This window comes from Marmota marmota, unplaced genomic scaffold, assembly GCF_001458135.2.
Source record: "Marmota marmota marmota unplaced genomic scaffold, marMar, whole genome shotgun sequence".
NCBI lineage: Eukaryota > Metazoa > Chordata > Mammalia > Rodentia > Sciuridae > Marmota > Marmota marmota.
Genome location: NW_025999990.1, coordinates 17,122,133 through 17,138,625, shown reverse-complemented (window position 1 = coordinate 17,138,625; position 16,493 = coordinate 17,122,133). Strand labels below are relative to the sequence as shown.

Here is a 16,493-nt window from a genome sequence, read left to right as displayed (position 1 = left end):
CTGAAAATTTACAACTTGCACTCCCATATTAGAAAAAAATAGTTTTACAGATTTGTTAGTAAAAAAGACAAAATTTTGTAAATAAAAGGATATACACAGTAGAATCCTACACAAATATGTGATTAAATTTAAAACTGGCAAATATTCAATTCACTATAACGATCATTTAATAAAAAAAGCTAAACCTGGACTAGACAAGGGCGACATGTTCAACACCAAATGCATACTAAAAAATCAGTTACAAGAATGAAGAGCATGTGTTGGGGAATGGAGAAACTTGGTAAGAGGAAATTTTCAATTTTTAGTACCTCTCTTCATCTAAGATAAACTGCTAATGATTATATAAAAAACACCAAGGAGAATACATTCAAGTTAATGGAAACAAGTCTTTATTAAGTAACTTTTAATATCAGAAAAATAAAACTCTTATAATTCTCTTTACAGCAAATATATAATATCAGTGCTTTGGCCATCTTAAGTTAAAGGCCCTTTATCATAAAATATATGGTTTTAAACTTTACTCAAATTGAATTTATAATCCCTATGACTTCCCTACATATACATAACAAAAGAGTGTAGTAAAATTAGCAAATACTAAACTATATTGATAATTTATCATTCTTAGTTTGTGTTTTTTAGAAACAGTACACGCACCTAATATATGTCGATTCCTTGGCTTATTAGTTGCAGTGTACAATGCAACAAAATACAAAATACATGCTTGGTGAACATTCGTTCATATCTACAAGACGGCAGCTAGAGATTAGGTTTCAATACTGACATTTAACTATCCTACAAGCAATTAGCATTACATCATAATATGCCATCAAGGCAACTTTTTTATACTGAAAAAATCAAAATAAAAACCGTTATTTGTAAACTTTTATACGAAATGTAACTCTTCAAGTGGAAATAAAAAATAAAATTTGTCTATTTACTATTGAATACACATAGGATTTCATTTTTGTTATACTGAGAAAAAAAGTTCTTTTGTGTTGGGAAAATAACGCTTCAAAAAATAATTAGTAGAAAAACCCACCAGTATAATGTTTTGTCCTTTCAATGCCAGCACAGATTTGGGAACATACCGAGGATGAAGTTATAGACATCCATAGGTGAAATGTACAAGTGTATTTTAAAGAAATCTTTCCTTGTGATTGGAAATAGTTTTGAAATGAAGTAAACTGATTGGAGGTCGTCACAGCTGCTTTCGTGAGTTATGCCAAGGGCATTATTATCTCCCTCCCCATCCCCTACATTACTAAAAAATAAAAATATATTTATAATGTGCAAGACAAATATGGATTGAACATAAAATGTTTCACATTTTGATCTAGTCTAAAAATTAATCAATAGCTTGATCAGACTAATGAATGGAATGTTCGCATCCTCAATTATCAGCCAATGTAGATGCATCCCAAAGCCCTTCCTGAAATGGTGGCCATTTCCACATTCACTAAAGGAGGCTATGGGTAGGAATTCACAATAGAGACAATTGCATTCCTGATCCATTGATCATACCAGCCTTGAGCACTCTGGGCGAGATGAAGGTCAATGTAGCAGTTTTTGTCCCAAATTATAACCAGTGATCTAGTAAACTGCCATCAGCCCTATTATTACCAATAAGTAATCACAATGCATTAAAAAGTTACTTGCAATCCTGCAGTTAGGCATAAGTTGTTGAGAAATAAAAAACAAACAAACCTGTTTTGTCAAAACTGGCAGTGTAAAGAAGGCAGCACTGGAAGTGTCTGAGTCATCTGTAATGCCAAGTACCCTCCATAAACTCTTAATGTGGTTAGGCTTTGGGACCCACTGTTTGGAATCTCAGATGTATACCCTTTTCTCATAGGTCACACAACCTATGATCTTCGCTCAGCCAAGGTGAACTTCAGCTTTTGCAATTCTTACACAAGCTATGTCTCTGGGTCTACAGGATAGTATTAATAATTCAAACCAAACTAATAGACAAGAGACCACTTAGGTTTAGTGTTACCATAGCAGCCTTTTATAAGTTTACTAACAACTTTAGCCTAATCCCAATAAAGCCTGATAACAGTCATAAGAATTCATTAGGAAGTTTACTGGGGGTACCATTATACCCATGCCTTTACGAGTCCATATAGAGATATAGTATTTATGTATATATATATAGTTAAGAGTGAATTTGGATTGCCTGAGTAACAGCTGTCTGGCAAACTGGACATGATGGCGTTCTCTTTTCACAGATCTTGTTGGCACATTCCATGCAGAAGAGGTTGTGGCCACATGGAACTAGGGCAGCAATAACTTCATTCTCAAAGCAAATCACACAGTCGTGCTTTCTTCTTGATTCTGGAGGTGAGCTAGAGGTGGAACCACCGTTGGAAGAGGAGTAACTATTGGTACCATTAGAAAAAGCAGGGATGTATATTGGAAGGCCAACATGGTTGCCTGTGCTAGGTGGGTCGCTCCTAACCCTCCGAGCAAGTGGGTGTTCTATGCTCTCAGGAAATGTAGGAGACAGACGAGGAGTAGATGGCTGACTTCCTCTACGCTGAGTCTTCATGTTACCAGAAGGATCACTCCCAAAGCCAGAGAGTGGGTTAACTGGTTCAAATGGAGTCCAGATAGTTTGAGCTGATGTTGGTAAAGAGTCAAAGGCAGGAGAGTCAACTGCAAGATCTTCTGAGCCTACAGATGGTAGTGTATCTCCAAACCAAAAGTTTCCTGTGCTAAAGGGGCTTGTTGGACTAAAGTCAGCCAGCCTATTGCTTCCAAAGTAGGAATCTGTAGAACCACTTCCTAGAGAACTGGAACTATCATTTCGATAATTGGATATCATTCTTGCGCGGCTAGGAGGAACTGGATTGGAGGAGAGCCACGCAGAGCCAAGAGTGCCACCTTCAAAGCTGACATCAGTACCATTGTAATGGAAATCATTCTCTTCATTGAGCTCTATATAGTTTCCTGTACGCATGGCAATATGCATTTCTATTTCTTCCCGGGCTCGGTCAACATTTTCAGGCATCCCTGTCACTTCAAAGACAGGCTCCTTATCTCTGCTTGGAGTTACTATATACGTGTGGGTCTGCTGCTGAATTCTTTTAATCGTTGCTCCTTTGGGTCCAACCACTAATCCCACCACACGATAGGGGACCCTCACTTGGACGGTGGTTTGACCGGGCAGATTAGGGCTACATGACAACCCTCCCAGGGTAGGGCCATTTTTGTTTCGAGATGCACGGATCATGGAGAAGTGCTCTGCAGCTGAGAGGATTTCTCTTTTGGCCATGGCAACATCTTCTTTCCGTCCAGTGACAACAAAAATGGGCTCTTCACCACGAACAGGTGTCTTGATATATGTGTTTGTCTTGGCTCTCAGTGCTTTAATTTTACAACCTGTTTGAAAGAAAACATTTCACAAAAGTCAATACTGACTTCAAAGATATTTGATTAAATTTTTTTGATCATGTTTTTTATTGATTTCAAAGATATTTGTAAATACAAATCACAGAGAGTGCTTTCAAACTAAATGTCTGCCAATGGGCAGTTTTTATTTTCAAAAGTTTTAGAGTTTGCTCTTTGCCATAAAAACATCAAACGACAAAACTTTCCTCATTCTACTAGTGCTCCTATATCTGGAGGTGTACTTATCTGGTGGTCTTCATTTGGGCAGAGATGGTACCTCTACTGGAAGGCTGTAACTCAGAAGTCAGTCTCATTGTCTACTTCCTCTTGTCATTAGTCACTGCAAATGATGCATGAAGTTTTCTATATAGATAAGCTATACCGAGGGTTTGATTTTCAGAACACTAATAATTTACTACATTGTAGGGTGATAGTGGCAAAAAACATTAATGTGCAGGTGAGACATTAACATTAATTGTCTCATTTAATCTATATAATAACTCTATGAACCAGACTATTACTCCTTTTACTTCTAAGAACCAGATTATTATACTCTTTTAACTGCTAAGGAAGCTAAATTGAAGCTCAGAAAAATCATATAAGTTGTTGTGTTGTTATATGTGTTGTTCACACAACTAGTAAGTAGCAGAGCCAATTAAACTCAGCCTGACTTCAAAATCAATGGTCTTACTATTACTCTCTCCTTGATGACTACTGAATACTCATGGCTATCAGGTCATTTCACTTCTGCCCTCACCAGTTGAATTCCAGGCTCAATCAGTTTACTCCCATCTGGGTTATGCTAGCTGTACTCATGCTAGTAATTAAATTATCTAAATTGTTTATCTTAATTACATATACTAGAGTAGGATATAAATATGAAACTGATATTGTATTTCTATGAAAATTGAGTGGACTGTTTTTGAAAATTCTAATAAAGGTAAGTATCTTGGCGGTGGGGGGGGGGGAAGATGACGTTGAATTTCATATGTGCGAGACAACCATAAAAGCCCGGGGATAAAGAAAAAAAAAGTAATATAGAATGATTTAGCATCAACCATAAAGTTCTTGATCCATTCATAAGAAACAGATACTTGAGACTATATGAAATATGAGTATTGAATGTGGTTTTATTAAGGAAGGGCTACTCTGATTGGAAGAGCCAAACATAAAAGGCCTTGGTTTCAAATCCTAAGAGTATTAAATAAAACACTGAAGACATAATTCCTGACTTTAGCCAACTTAATTTGAATAACCATTGATTATCAGCACCAATGTAAGATTACAGGGCTTTAAACTATAACCAATGTCAAAAACACAACTAAGGCATAAAACTTTGGGGTTATACTTTTCAAAGATCTTAACATAAGCTAAGTGCTATTGAAGACAAGGAGACACAATTTGGGCAGGTCTTTTTCTTAAACCTTCCTTTCTGTTCTTTGCCCCTGAAAAATTAATAATAACAATATGGCCTACAAGGCCCCTCTTTAGCTTATATCTGAATGCCTCTAACTTCATCTTTCACCACTCCCTTTTACCCTTTCCTCATTCCTTACACTCTTCAGTATGTTTCAGCCCATATTAATGGCTAGCAGGTCATCTCACTTCTGCTCCAACCAGTTGAATTTTGGCTCAATCATGGTACATCCATGTTCCCTCATTTCCATGCCTGGAATCTTTCTTTGCCTTTTTTACTCCTAGCTCTGTTTGCTTAACTCCTGTTAATCAGGTTTTGGTATAGACACCTCATCCTCTATGAAGTTTAGCCTCTCCCAGGACTGACTGATATGACTTTTTTCAGAATTCCAAAAGTACTGGGCAGTTGAATATCCATGTATACCTCAAGACTGCCATGAAACATTTGTTGAAAGAAAATCACTGTTCTTCTATATAAGGACAGTGGGCCTTTCTTACCACATTGCATTGGATCTAAGTTTTTTTTTTTGTACCAGGCATTGAACTCAGGGGCATTCAACCATTAAGCCACATCCCCAGCCCTATTTTATATTTTATTCAGAGACAGGGTCTCACTGAGTTGCTTAGCGCCTTACTGTTGCTGAGGCTGGTATTGAACTTGTGATCCTCCTGCCTCAGCCTCCCAAATTGCTGGGATTATAGGTGTGCTGGGATTACAGGTGAGTCACCACATCCATCGTTAATCCAATTTTATTGAAGGGAGCTGATTATGCTAATTTCAATTTAGCACATCCAAGAACAACTTTATGCAACCTACTCTTGTACATCTAGATCTCAACTACAAATGAAGATTCTGTTCCTCCCTCTAACAAACTGTGGAACTTATAAAGAAACAGCTGGCTTTTCACTGCTGGATCCTAGGTATATTATCATGCAAACACTGTGTGGTCCTTTGAAAACAGAAATACACGTGGAAGCATCACCAAAGAGACATCAAGATGATGCCTCTCTTCCTCAAAGAGCTTTCCCAAGTGTCTTAATTTTCCTTCATTTTATTATACTTTCAAAAATCTCATCACTGGCTACAAAGCTAGTTTCAGAAATGGGGAACTGAAGACTGAGTTGCTAGTTAAAGAAGTAAGAAACAGTATATCAAGGTTAGAGATGTTGTAACGTTAAGGTCATATTCCTTTGAGAAGACTCAAAAAGCACTTAGCATAGGAACTGAATGAGGTATAAAAGGCTAAGGGAGAGGGTGGCTTGGGGGGTTCTCCAAGAAACATCAAATTTATGCTACTGTAAATGTGAAAACTTATAAGTTTACATCTATAATGAACTACAGGAAGTTTTTGGGTTTTTTTTTTTTGTATGGGGGATTGAACTCCAGAGCACTCTACCAATGAGCTACATCCCCAGCCCTTTTTATTTTTAAATTTGAGACAGAGTCTCACTAAATTGCCCAGACTGACATAAAACTTGTATTATTCCTGCCTCAGTCTCCCTAGTAGCTGGGATTTCAGGCATGTGCCCCCATGCCTGGCTAAACCACAGAAAGTTTAAAAAAGGGTGGCGTAACTTTTAGGTGTATACTATACTCTGCTTTTGCTCTACAACAGAATATGAGCTGGAAGATCAGAGCAACAAATCTTTCATATTTTATCATTAACATAAGCAAAACACTTAGCACAACAGATATTGCTTGAGACTAAGAATTAAAATCATATTCCACTGGCTAATCTGTGATTTATAGATGTCTTAAGAAAATCTGAAAGAAGCTGGGTGTAGTGGCACACATCTGAATCCCAGTGATTTGGGAGGCTAAGGCAGGATGATTTCAAATTTGAAGACAGTTGGGGCAATTCAGCAGTTAAAAAGGTCTGGTGATACAATTCAGTGGTAGAACGTCCCTGGGTCCAATCCCCAGTACTGCAAAAAAAAAAAAAAAAAAAGAGCAAAATCTGAAATAAGTATAAATATGCATACTACTCAAGAAGTTACAGCCATTATTCAGTTATATGAGTTTATATTCTGGGCAACAAGTTGACAAGGCAAGAAAGCTCTCTGTTAGTCACATTCCTAACAATAATCCTGATCATCTTGCAGAAAAATACTGGGCAAATTCTACGGAGGACAAAGGGCAAGTTAGTCTAAGGTTCTAGGATTGGCCCCTTTTAATTTTAACCTTTACTTGTGGAAAGTTGAACTAAGAAACCTCTCTAAACAACTTCTGAGACTATTAAGGAACTGTCAGTTACACTGTAGAATATTTCTATTTAATACTTCATAGGTATATTATTAGCAGAGAAAATATGGTTAAAGGTACACAGAACAATATCTTGCCTATGGCTGTTACTAAAAATAGGTGTTCAATACATAGTTCATTGGAAAAAGAAAAGATGAATATTTTGAACTTAAATCACTTCTAAGATGTGGAGAAAGGTCTATATCATCTAAAAGGGTCATGTGGTTAGGTTTTGCACATCAGGAGAAATATATAAGTGGAAGATAGCAAAGCCAACCCTTTTTAAGTGATTGCCAATTAAAAACAGAGGAAAGTACTGTTTTTTTTTTCCTTAAATTTTATGAGTTTTACCAAAGTACCTGAAAATCAGATTAGGATTGTTGGAAACTTCACACTTGTTTCATCCTAACACTCGTTTCTATAGGACAGTTATATTCTGACTTCCAACCAAATAACAGATGATTCCTAGAATATGAGTACACTATAAAGTTAGGGACTACTTAAACAGTGGAGTTTATAAAAGGGTGACACAACCTCAAGGATGTAGGGAAAAAGGTACACTCATACATTGCTGGTGGGACTGCAAATTGGTGTAACCGCTCTAGAAAGCAGTATGGAGATTCCTCAGAAAACTTGGAATGGAACCATCATTTGACCAGTTATCCCACTCCTCAGTATATACCCAAAGGATTTAAAATCAGCATACTATTAAGTGACACAGCCACATCAATGTTTATAGCAGCCCAATTCCTAACAGCTAAGCTATGGAACCAACCCAGGTGCCTTTCAATAGATGAATGGATTAAGAAAATGTGGTATACAGACATTATGGAATATTACTCAGCCATAAAGAAGAATGAAATTATGGTATTTGCCGGTAAATGACTATCATGCTAAGTGAAATAAACCAATCCCCAAAACCCAAAGGCTGAATGTTCTCTTTAACAGGCAGATGCTAACACACAATGGAGGGGAGGGTGTGTGGAGATTAGGGGAAGGGAGGGGGTGAAATAGAAAAGACAGTAAAATGAATCGGACATTACTTTCCTATGGTTCATATATGAATACATGACCATTGTTACGACATCATGTACAACCTCAAGAATGGGAAGTTATATTCCATGTATGTATAATGTCAAAATACACTCTATTGTCATGTGTATGTCTAAAAAGAACAAATAAAAAAAATTTTAAAATAAAAAAGAGTGACATAAACTAAATGAGAATCTGTTTTAACCTTATGGATGGAGATGGTAAGAATTTGTTTTTAAAAAAGTCTATTAGATTGAATTTGGTTGAAAATGCAAAGATATTTTTAAAAATAATGCAAGAATTTATAATCTCAGAGTTACACAAAACTCATAAGCCATAAAAGGACTGATAAATCAAAAATTAGAGCAGGCTTTAAAAAAATTAGTTGATGGCAAGTCAGAAAAACCATAGTCAAAAAAAATATATTCACAATTTAACTCACAAATGGCTAATTTCTCTCCCTTACCTCCTATTCCCTCCCTTACATATCAAAACATTAAAACCTAAGAGAAAAACAGCTAAAATAGTGCACAGTAAAGAAAGCAAAGAAGTGGCTTTGAAGATGGAAATTCCATAGGAATTATTTCCATAGGAATTGAGCTATAATTTTCTATCCACGAGATTTTCAAATATCAGAAACATTATAACACTGGAGTAAGAATGGGGAAAATGGCACTCTTATTTAGCTGTTCAGAGCATGAACTGCTTTCTCTGGAGGGCTGTTTGCAGTATCTATCAAAATTATCTTATGCCTCTACAATCCCATTTGTAGAAATGTTGGCACAGGTACAGAATACCCTCTGTATTATATTATCTACTTATTGTTTAGATTAGCATGAAGCTAGCACAGTTATAATACAGACTATTATATATTTGTAAAATTGGTTCAATGAGAGGGATAGGGTAAGGAGGAAACTTAGTTTTCACTGTATACTCAATACAAATATATAATTTTTTTAAAAAAATGTGATTAAGAAAAGTAAAACAAATGATAATTTTACTAGTCATACTAATTAGACTTTTAGTTGGTATTATTTAGGTTATTTTATATGACATGAACAGCAGGATAAATGATTTCATAATCTCAAAGTTGAACAAGGTTTTATAACTTTAAAATGTAAGGATTAACACTTGTGTTCTTACAGTTATAGACAAAAACTAACATGGCAAGTTGTATTCAAGTTTGTCAAAAGACAGGAATCTAAACCCAGTGGTTCAGAGGTCAAGGACTAGAGTAACATCAACAACTTCATAGGTATAATTTTACCTTAATTTTTTGGGGAAAAATCCCCAAATAAAAAGTCTCCAACTTGCTGGTATAAGAACCCACTTCCTCTTTCTAAATCACTGTTGCAGAGGCAAACCTCTTTAGCTGCAGCCAGAGAACTCTGATATTTTCCCCTACCTACTATATATAGCAAAGAATCCTGCCTTCCTTCTCTGGGGTGTAGAGCATCTTTCAGCCTTAACAACCTAAGAGGAAGGCCCTTTTGTTGGTGGGAAGAGAGTTAAAAGGAAGAAAAGGAACTGAAATGTAATTGTCTTTGGTGTTTTTGAAACTATGAGTTGCAATATTAACTTTGTGTTTTACAATCAGCATAAAAAAGAAAAAAACTCCAATGGGTTCCAAATGTTTCACTGAAATATGTATACAATGAACTTCAATGTAAAATGTTATTTTTTCTGTGGGTTCCAGCCACTAAAATTTAAAACCTCTAGACTAGATTAATCTTAGACCACCTTAAAGACCATTTTCTATAGTTCAACGAAACATATAATGTTCTTGCAACATACAAACCAGTGTAGTGAAGTGGAAAAGTTGTTGAGAACATATGTTAAAGATATAGGATTTTGCAGATGGAATTTGATACAGCTGAAAATGGTAATACTATAGATTTGCTCTGTAGTCACCTAAAGTATCTTTTGGAGGCCAGAGAGCCTAGACATTGATAATAGTGAAAATTAAAACAAAACAAAAAAACCAACAACTTTTCCAAGCTATCAGAAACAAGACTTGGATCCTCACAGCAAGGTTTTCCAAACTGTTTTTGTTTTTATTCTAATTCTTAAAACTGATTCACTTAGGTGTTGGCAAAAAGACCACATGGCCTATCTTTACCATTTGTTCCCACTTTCCAGAAGAAAGGGCATTACATGATAAACTGAATTTATACTTAGGCAAAAAATCCAAGGAGCTATATATCATCCACTATAAAATCCTTTAAAAAGGTACAGCCCTTTCAGTAGATATGGCAGGCAGAATTCTAAAATGCCCCCTTACCCTCATTTCTGGTATATACATACTTTCAGTCAATTACAGTCTATGTACCCTTGGAAAGGGATATTGTAGATGTAATTATGATCCAAGTTCACCTTAAAACAGGGAGGTTATCCAGATTTTCTTGGTGGGTTTGACTTAACCATGAGCCCTTTAAAAGTTTTTTTTTGCTTGTTTGTCTGCTCAGGAGGAGGTTCAGAAATGTGCTCTGGCTAAGGGGGGAGAAAGTAAACAATCTGTGGTGAATTGCCTATGGTGACCTCATGGTAGTGGCCTCTAGGAGCTGAGAATTAGAAGGAAAATGGAGGCCTCCATCCTCCAATCCTGAAGAAATGAATTCTGTCAATAAGTGAGCTTCCGTGAGACATGAACACCTAGATGAGAATGTAGTCCTGATCAATATTTTGATTTCAGCCCATTGAGACCCTGAATAAAGAATTCAGACACACCATGTCTAGACTGCTGACATACAGAAACTGAGATAATAAATCTGTGTTGTTTTAGGCCACTAAAATTTATGGTAACTCTTATGGAGCAACAAAAAACTACTACATGGTTCTTAAGCCTTTAAGAATTCCACAACAACTGCCTTAAGGGAGCAGAGAAAAAAATGTTATTTGTCTTATATTCTTATTCAGTACCCTACAGGATATTCTAGAAGGTTTTCAATCAGAAATATTCAATATTAAGCAGTAGCTTAACATTGAATATTATATTAATAACGTGTTATAGTAAATCTAGAATTGCCAGTCCAGAATTTTTTTTCTATCCTTTAATTTGCTTATTACCTGCTTTTGTTTTATGTTGTCATACCAAGTCACTAAGTGGCTTCAATTACCAAATTTATTATTTCAAGAATATAGCTCCCCTCCTCATACTCAAACCCAGCTGGGAAAAGTTTTCTGCTTTTACATACTCATGTGGATCCACCAGATGATTTGAGACACACTCCAAATAGCAAAAGGTCCATAATCCTAATTACATTTGAATAAACACTTAAAACAATCCTTTGGTATTTTCATAGATAGTTAGAAATTGTCTGCCTTCACATTATCCCTTTCCTTTCTTTCAATTTCTCCCTTTCTTCCAAGTACCCAAGCTTTTTTTGTTTTGTTTTTAAATTAATTTTTAAAAATACATGATTGCAGAATGCATTACAATTCTTATTACACATAGAGAGCACAATTTTTCATCTGTTTGTATATAAAGTATGTTCATACCAATTCGTGTCTTCATATTCAAGTACCCAGCTTTTTAAAGAAATAAAGTATTTGGTCATGAAAATTTTGAATCCCAATTCAGGAGTGAATGGCCTGCGCAGAGAACAGACATAAAATACAGTCAGGGAGAGGTGTGTGGAATCACAAAACAATGAAATAGGGTGAAGGGATAGAGGTAAAAGTTAAGCCAGGTATGGTGGCACAGTGAAGGGATAGAGGTAAAAGTTAAGCCAGGTATGGCGGCACACACCTGTAATCCCAGCAACTTAGGAGGCTGAGGGAGGATGATCCCAAATTCAAGGTCAGCCTTGGCAAATTTAATGAGAACCTACATCAAAATAAAAAAAGGTCTGGGGATATAACTCAGTGCTAAAGCACCCCTGGATTCAATCCCTAGTAGACTCCCCACACAAGAGTTATAAATTAAATAGGAAGAAAAGAAGAATACTATAAGCTAGGTGTTGAGAAGGACTTTTATAAGGTAACTGTGTTTATGTTGAGAAGTGAGTGGTTTGGTGGAAAATAAGCAGAAGCTGTTTTCTCCTTTATCCTAGGGGCTTTGCCTAGGTATTCATAGCTAAATCACTCCTTCTTGGGGCTCAAGAGCATTTTACCAATTATGAGATAAAGTTCAACCTAATGCTTTATCCATACAAATGTTAAACTTCCACTCTAAAGGTACAGATGCTACTTTCAGATAGTGTAAGGAGTTATAAGTATTTCTGACCTCAAGGAGCTCCCAGTCTAGAAAGAAAACAGTCATGCAAGCAATACCGATATAAGATAATTGCTTTAATAAAAGCAGGCATACAAGGTAGTGGGAACATATAAAGGAGAAGGCTTTACCGCTTATAGCAAATGAAAGAAGCCTTCAAAAGAATTTGAACTGAGGCCTGAAAAAAGTGATTTTTGCCAGGTGGAAATTCTAGGAGAGTAAAAGAACTACAGGTCAAAAGCAGGGAATGAAGGTTCAGAATGGCACAGTGGGGAAACTTAAGTTAGGTCAGTATTGTGAAAGCTGGCAGAATGAGGATAAGGCAGAAGTCTTCAATGCCAGACAAGGGAAATAACTTTGTAGGTGCAAAGAATTTTGTGTAGAGAAGGAACATATCAGATATGTATGTTAGACTGATGGGAATATATCAGTTAATGTTCAGAGACTGAAGGCAGAGAGACTTACCTGAATGGCCATAATAATAATCAGTAGAAAAATGCTAAGAGAATGAAAGAGAGTATGCAAGATAGAAGCCATGTATACATAATACTGTTCGGTTCTAACATCTAGTATATTTATTTCAAGTTCTTATGCTTTTGATTTTTGACAAGGAAATTTCTCAGAAATGGAACTATTGAAGTTTCCATTTACTCCATACATTTTACACACACACACACACACACACACACACACACACACACACAGAGTTATGGTTTGAATGTGAGTGTTCCCCAAAAGCTCATGTGTCAGACAATGCAAGAAAGTTTGGAGGAGAAATGACTGGGTTATAGCCTTAATCTAGTCAGTAAATTAATCCCTAAAGGGATTAATTGGGTGGTAGGGTGTGGCTGGAAGAGGTGGGAATTGGGGCATGGCTATATATATTTGTATCTAGTGAGTGGAGTCTCTCTTTGATTCCACTTCCCTCCGCCACACTCTTCCACCATGAGCACCAAGGAATGGAGCTGGCCTTCTATGGACTAAGACCTCTGAAACCATGAGCCCTCAAATAAACCTTTCCTACTCTACAGTTGTGCTGTTCAGGTCCTTTATTCACAGCAGTGAAAAAGCTGACTAAAACACACACACCTTTTGTAGTTTCCATTTACTCCATAAATTACACACACACACACACTTATTTATACATAGTGATTTAAGAAAACAACAAATACAAACATCACAATTGTACTATGGAGATGTGGCTGTAGCTCAGTGGTCCAGTGCTTGCTTTAGAAAGTTTAGTTGCTCCTGGGTTGGATCCCCAACACTGTAGAAACAACAAACTGTATGTACATTTTCACTTTTTGGTAGTCCTTTTGTTATACCTGTCTTCAAAAATCTGCCCCTCACACTTATTTAGAGGAGAAAAGGATCCTACTTGGAAATCATTACATACATTCTTTAGTAAAAATGAAGAGAAGGGAGTCAAAACTTGAACAGCTCTTTTTACCTTCAAGAAAACTGAACTCCTTGGCCTGATTTAAAACAAAACAAAAAACTACCTTCTCCCAAACTTCATCATCTCCTAAGCATGTCTTATCTATTCTCTCTCTGCTCAGATTATTTTCTTAAATAGCCTTAGAAAACCTTCCTTGCATACTCTTTCCTCCCCAAGTTACCTCAGTAACAAACATGGTCACTTGGTCACTTAGCAAAGCAGAAAATCTGTGTGTGTGTGTGTGTGTGTGTGTGTGTGTGTGAGAGAGAGAGAGAGAGAGAGGGAGGAGGGAGAGAAGGGGAGAGGCTCTATGGAAATAAAGAATAATAAAAACATGGGAATATGTTCATTATTAAATGAATCCTTTAAGGCCCAGTTCAAAGGAAACTACAAGAACTACAAGTTCAAAGGAAACTATCTGCTGAATTGGGTTGTAATCAATGCCTAGTAACCTGCTGTTTGCATATCAGGTCAGTCAACTTCCAGGTCTTTTCTAATGCTGACCTTTTTGGATCAAGTCCCTCTTTTAAGAAACACATAGTTATCTCTTCCTCTCTCTGAAGTTTAAAATGTACTTGAGACAATCACACACTACCATATTTCAAATGAATATATCCATTTATTCTTTCTTTCACAAAAGGTTGGCAGAATAATGATTAAGAACACAAGACTATTTAGCAAAGACTAGCAAACCAGCTTGGTCAATATAAGCAGGTCACTAACCTCCACCTCTCCTTCATGTGTGAATAATTATGATTAAAATATTTCGCTCATTTATTTATTTTAATGATTAAACAAATACTGTATTAAAAATGCTCATTGGGAATGTAGCTCAGTGGTAGATGAGTAAACTCATCTAGTATCTGGGAGACTGGACCTACTTTTGAAATTAAAAAAAAAAAATGCAGAACACTTTTAGTCTTCCTGGCTCTCTTCTAGATTTTCATTTAATCATCAGATTACAGTGCTTTAGAAAGGGCAGGAAAGAGCTTAATTGGATTGCTCAAATCTTCCAGATGTTTATAAGATCTCAAACCTAAATTGTCTTAATTCCACACTTTTTTCACTACTCTATACTATTTCCCTGTAAAAGCACATCATTTCAAGTTTGTGATATATTACAATTAGCAAGGGGTAGTCATTTTATTTAATGATTTTATATAAAATAAGGCCCTTTCCCCTTTATAAGTCTAGACCATTCAAAAGTTCCCTTCACTTTTCAGTAACTCAATTTCAAAATTATTGTCAAAGTCTGATAAATAACAGCTAAACCCCAGTAAAAGACTTGTTTTATTCCAATATTTAAATAATAAATAATATAGTTTAAGGATGCAATGTACCCCTAAATGTATAATATAGTATTAACAGCTTTTCTTTCTAGGGTCAAGCGTCTATTTTGTTAATTTTTTAAAAGCCAAAATTGTCTGAATTTTTAATTAGGAATACTGTTCATCTCACATGACAGCACTTCAAACAGCTCCATTTACATGATTTTAGTTTTATTATCAGTTTTCATAGGGACATTTAATGCCTTCAACCAAGTAGCATCTACTGCCCTTTAAAAGCCCCAAACAACTTCAACTTGGACTGTCTCCTTAAATAAAGAGCTAGGAATGAAAGGCAAGAGTGAAAAAGTCCTCATTACTACAGTACAGAAAGTAAAATGTAAATAATAAAATGGAAAGTCTCTAATCTAGCAACTCAATCCAATCAAATAAACTGCAAGTATCTACTTTACTTTAGGTAGTTTAACTGATATTAAGGATGCAAAGATGACTAAAATTTAGTTCTGCCTTTACTACCTTGTATCAATTTCAAGCATCAAAAGGATTTAGTGTTTGTACATGTTCATTTGTAGACAATGATCAATCATTTTCTTATGTTGTTGGTTGTTGATGGTGTTCAAATCATCTATATCTTTGCTGATTTTGTGTCTCCTGCTTCTACTGCTCATTGAGACAGGAGTATTGATTGAAGTCTCTAGTTATGTTAGCTTTAGACCTTGGGCAACTTGCTTATAACTCCTCAGACCTGTTTCCTTATCTTTGCAATGGAAATAAGAATAGATCAAATGAGCTGATACATGCAATTCTGCACAGTGTCTGACACACTTAAATGTTTGTTATTACAAAAATCAAAATGTGCTGATTTTTTTATAGGAAGTTGAAAACATTTTAAAAATCTATCTCCTAAAGAAAAAAATATATTTACATTATGAAAAACAAGTTAAGATATTATGAACTCTGCCCTTGAGAGAGGGCCTAAGTTGCTTAGGGCTTTGATGAATTGTTGAGGCTGGCCTTGAACTTGGGATCCTCCTGCCTCAACCTCCTCAGTCACAAAGATCACAGATGTGTACTTGGCTCAGAGTTCCAATTTTAAATTCTGTAAACTTAAAAAACAAGTAACTTTGGTGTGAAATCAACCAAATTGGTATTTTGAAATCTGGTTTACTTCTACATTTCAGGAACTATCTTTAGAAGGAACTCAAAATATAAGAACTTTGAGAGACCATCTCATTTTATACAAGAAAACTGAAGCTTAGAATTGCTCAAAGTTATAAACTAATGTTTCTTAAAATCACTATCATCCCAACCTGCCTTCTTTTCTTGCATTATGTTTGGAGTAGAAAAGAAATCCTTGCTCACTGAAGGTATTTTTAAGAATATGAACAAAACAAACCAAAAGTCTCCCCCTTCCTTTTTTCACTTAATTATATTAAACAAGAGGATTGGAAATTTAATGAAAAGGTTCACATTTGG

The 16,493-nt window shown here is 35.8% G+C and overlaps 1 protein-coding gene across 1 annotated transcript in view; it reads right to left on the bottom strand.

Moving 5' to 3' along the window:
* Positions 1–366: 366 nt before the first annotated feature.
* Positions 367–16,493, bottom strand: part of Mex3c (mex-3 RNA binding family member C) — a 23,145-nt gene continuing 7,018 nt past the window's right edge. Inside the window, exon 2 of the mRNA XM_015482371.2 lies at positions 367–3,381. Within this exon, the coding sequence (XP_015337857.1) occupies positions 2,156–3,381 (1,226 nt within the window). The 3' untranslated portion in view covers positions 367–2,155. The remainder of the gene's footprint in view (positions 3,382–16,493) is intronic.